The 1,469-nt window shown below is 41.8% G+C and overlaps 1 protein-coding gene across 1 annotated transcript; it reads left to right on the top strand.

Annotated features, from left to right (window-relative positions):
• The first annotated feature begins 222 nt into the window (after nucleotides 1-222).
• Nucleotides 223-971, top strand: LOC139860012 (uncharacterized mitochondrial protein AtMg00300-like). Its single transcript, XM_071848784.1, has 2 exons — nucleotides 223-814; nucleotides 913-971. Exons 1-2 carry the CDS (start codon nucleotides 223-225, stop codon nucleotides 969-971), a joined length of 651 nt encoding a protein of 216 aa, XP_071704885.1.
• The last annotated feature ends 498 nt before the right edge of the window (nucleotides 972-1,469 follow it).

Below are 1,469 nucleotides of genomic sequence, written 5' to 3'. Positions count from 1 at the left end.
AAAACAAGATCTAGAAAGATCAAGTGTTACAATTGTCACAAGGAAGGTCACATGCGAAGAGACTGTCCAGACTTAAAAGGAAAGAGAGAGATTTGGAATGCAACGGGAGCCGATAAAGTTGTCGCGGTTGCAGAAAATGATTCTGATAGCGCAAATGTTCTTAGTGTTACCGATAGCCGCTAAGTTGATGAGTGGATTATTGATTCGGGTTGTTCTTATCATATGTGTCCTATTAGGGATTGGTTTGCCACCTATCGAGAAATAAATGGTGGTAAAGTCCTTATGGGAAATGATGTAGCTTGTAAGGTTGTTGGCATAGGAACAATCCAAATCAAGATGTATGATGGCACGGTGAGGACTTTGACAGAAGTCAGGCATGTTCCAGAATTGAAGAAGAATCTTATTTCCTTGGGTACTCTGGAATCCATCGGTTGCGAGTATCGAGTTCGAGGTGGAGTATTAAAAGTCTCTAGAGGTGCACTTGTTGTGATGAAAGGTGAAAGGTTCAACGGCCTTTACTTGTTAAAGGGTAACACGGTCACTGGTGCGGCTGGAGTTTCTTCATCAGATAAAGATGTAGATACCACCAAGTTATGGCACATGCGCCTTGGCCACATGAGCGAGAGAGGAATGATGGAACTTAGTAAACGAGGTTTGCTATGTGGCCAGAATATCGGAAAATTAGAATTCTGCGAGCACTGTGTATTTGGCAAACAGAGCCGAATAAAGTTTGGCACAGCCGTTCATAGGACAAAAGGTACTTTGGATTATATCCATACAGATCTTTTGGGTCCATCTCCTGTTCCTTCAAAAGGTGGTGCGAGATACATGTTAACCTTTATTGATGACTATTCGAGAAGAGTGTGGGTTTATATCCTTAAACGTAAGGATGAAGTCTTTATCAATTTCAAGCAATGGAAGATGATGATAGAGAAGCAGACTGGAAAGTTCATCAAGCGCTTGAGAACTGACAATGGACTGGAATTCTGCAAAGGCAAATTCAATGAGTTCTGCAAGAACGAAGGCATTGTGAGACACCACACAGTGCGGTTTACACCATAACAGAATGGCATTGCAGAACGAATGAATAGAACGCTCCTTGAGCGAGCGAGGTGTATGCTCTCAAATGCAAAATTACCAAATATATTTTGGGCTGAAGCTGTCAACACAGCTTGTTATTTAGTAAATCGGTCTCCATCAACAGCAATTGATTGTCAAACTCCTTTGGAGAAATGGTCAGGTTCCCCTGCAAGTTACAGTGATTTGAAGATATTTGGTTGTCCTGCTTATGCTCATGTGAAAGATGGTAAACTTGAGCCAAGGGCCAAAAGATGCATATTTCTAGGGTATGCAGATGGGGTGAAGGGTTATAGATTGTGGTGCCCTGATGGTAAATCATCCCGATTTCTTATCAGCAGGGATGTGACATTTGACGAGTCTATTGTGTTGAAAAAGACAGAGAAAGAACA

The sequence above is a fragment of the Rutidosis leptorrhynchoides genome, chromosome 7, assembly GCF_046630445.1.
Source record: "Rutidosis leptorrhynchoides isolate AG116_Rl617_1_P2 chromosome 7, CSIRO_AGI_Rlap_v1, whole genome shotgun sequence".
Classification (NCBI taxonomy): Eukaryota; Viridiplantae; Streptophyta; class Magnoliopsida; order Asterales; family Asteraceae; genus Rutidosis; species Rutidosis leptorrhynchoides.
This window is presented reverse-complemented; position numbering and strand designations above follow the sequence as displayed.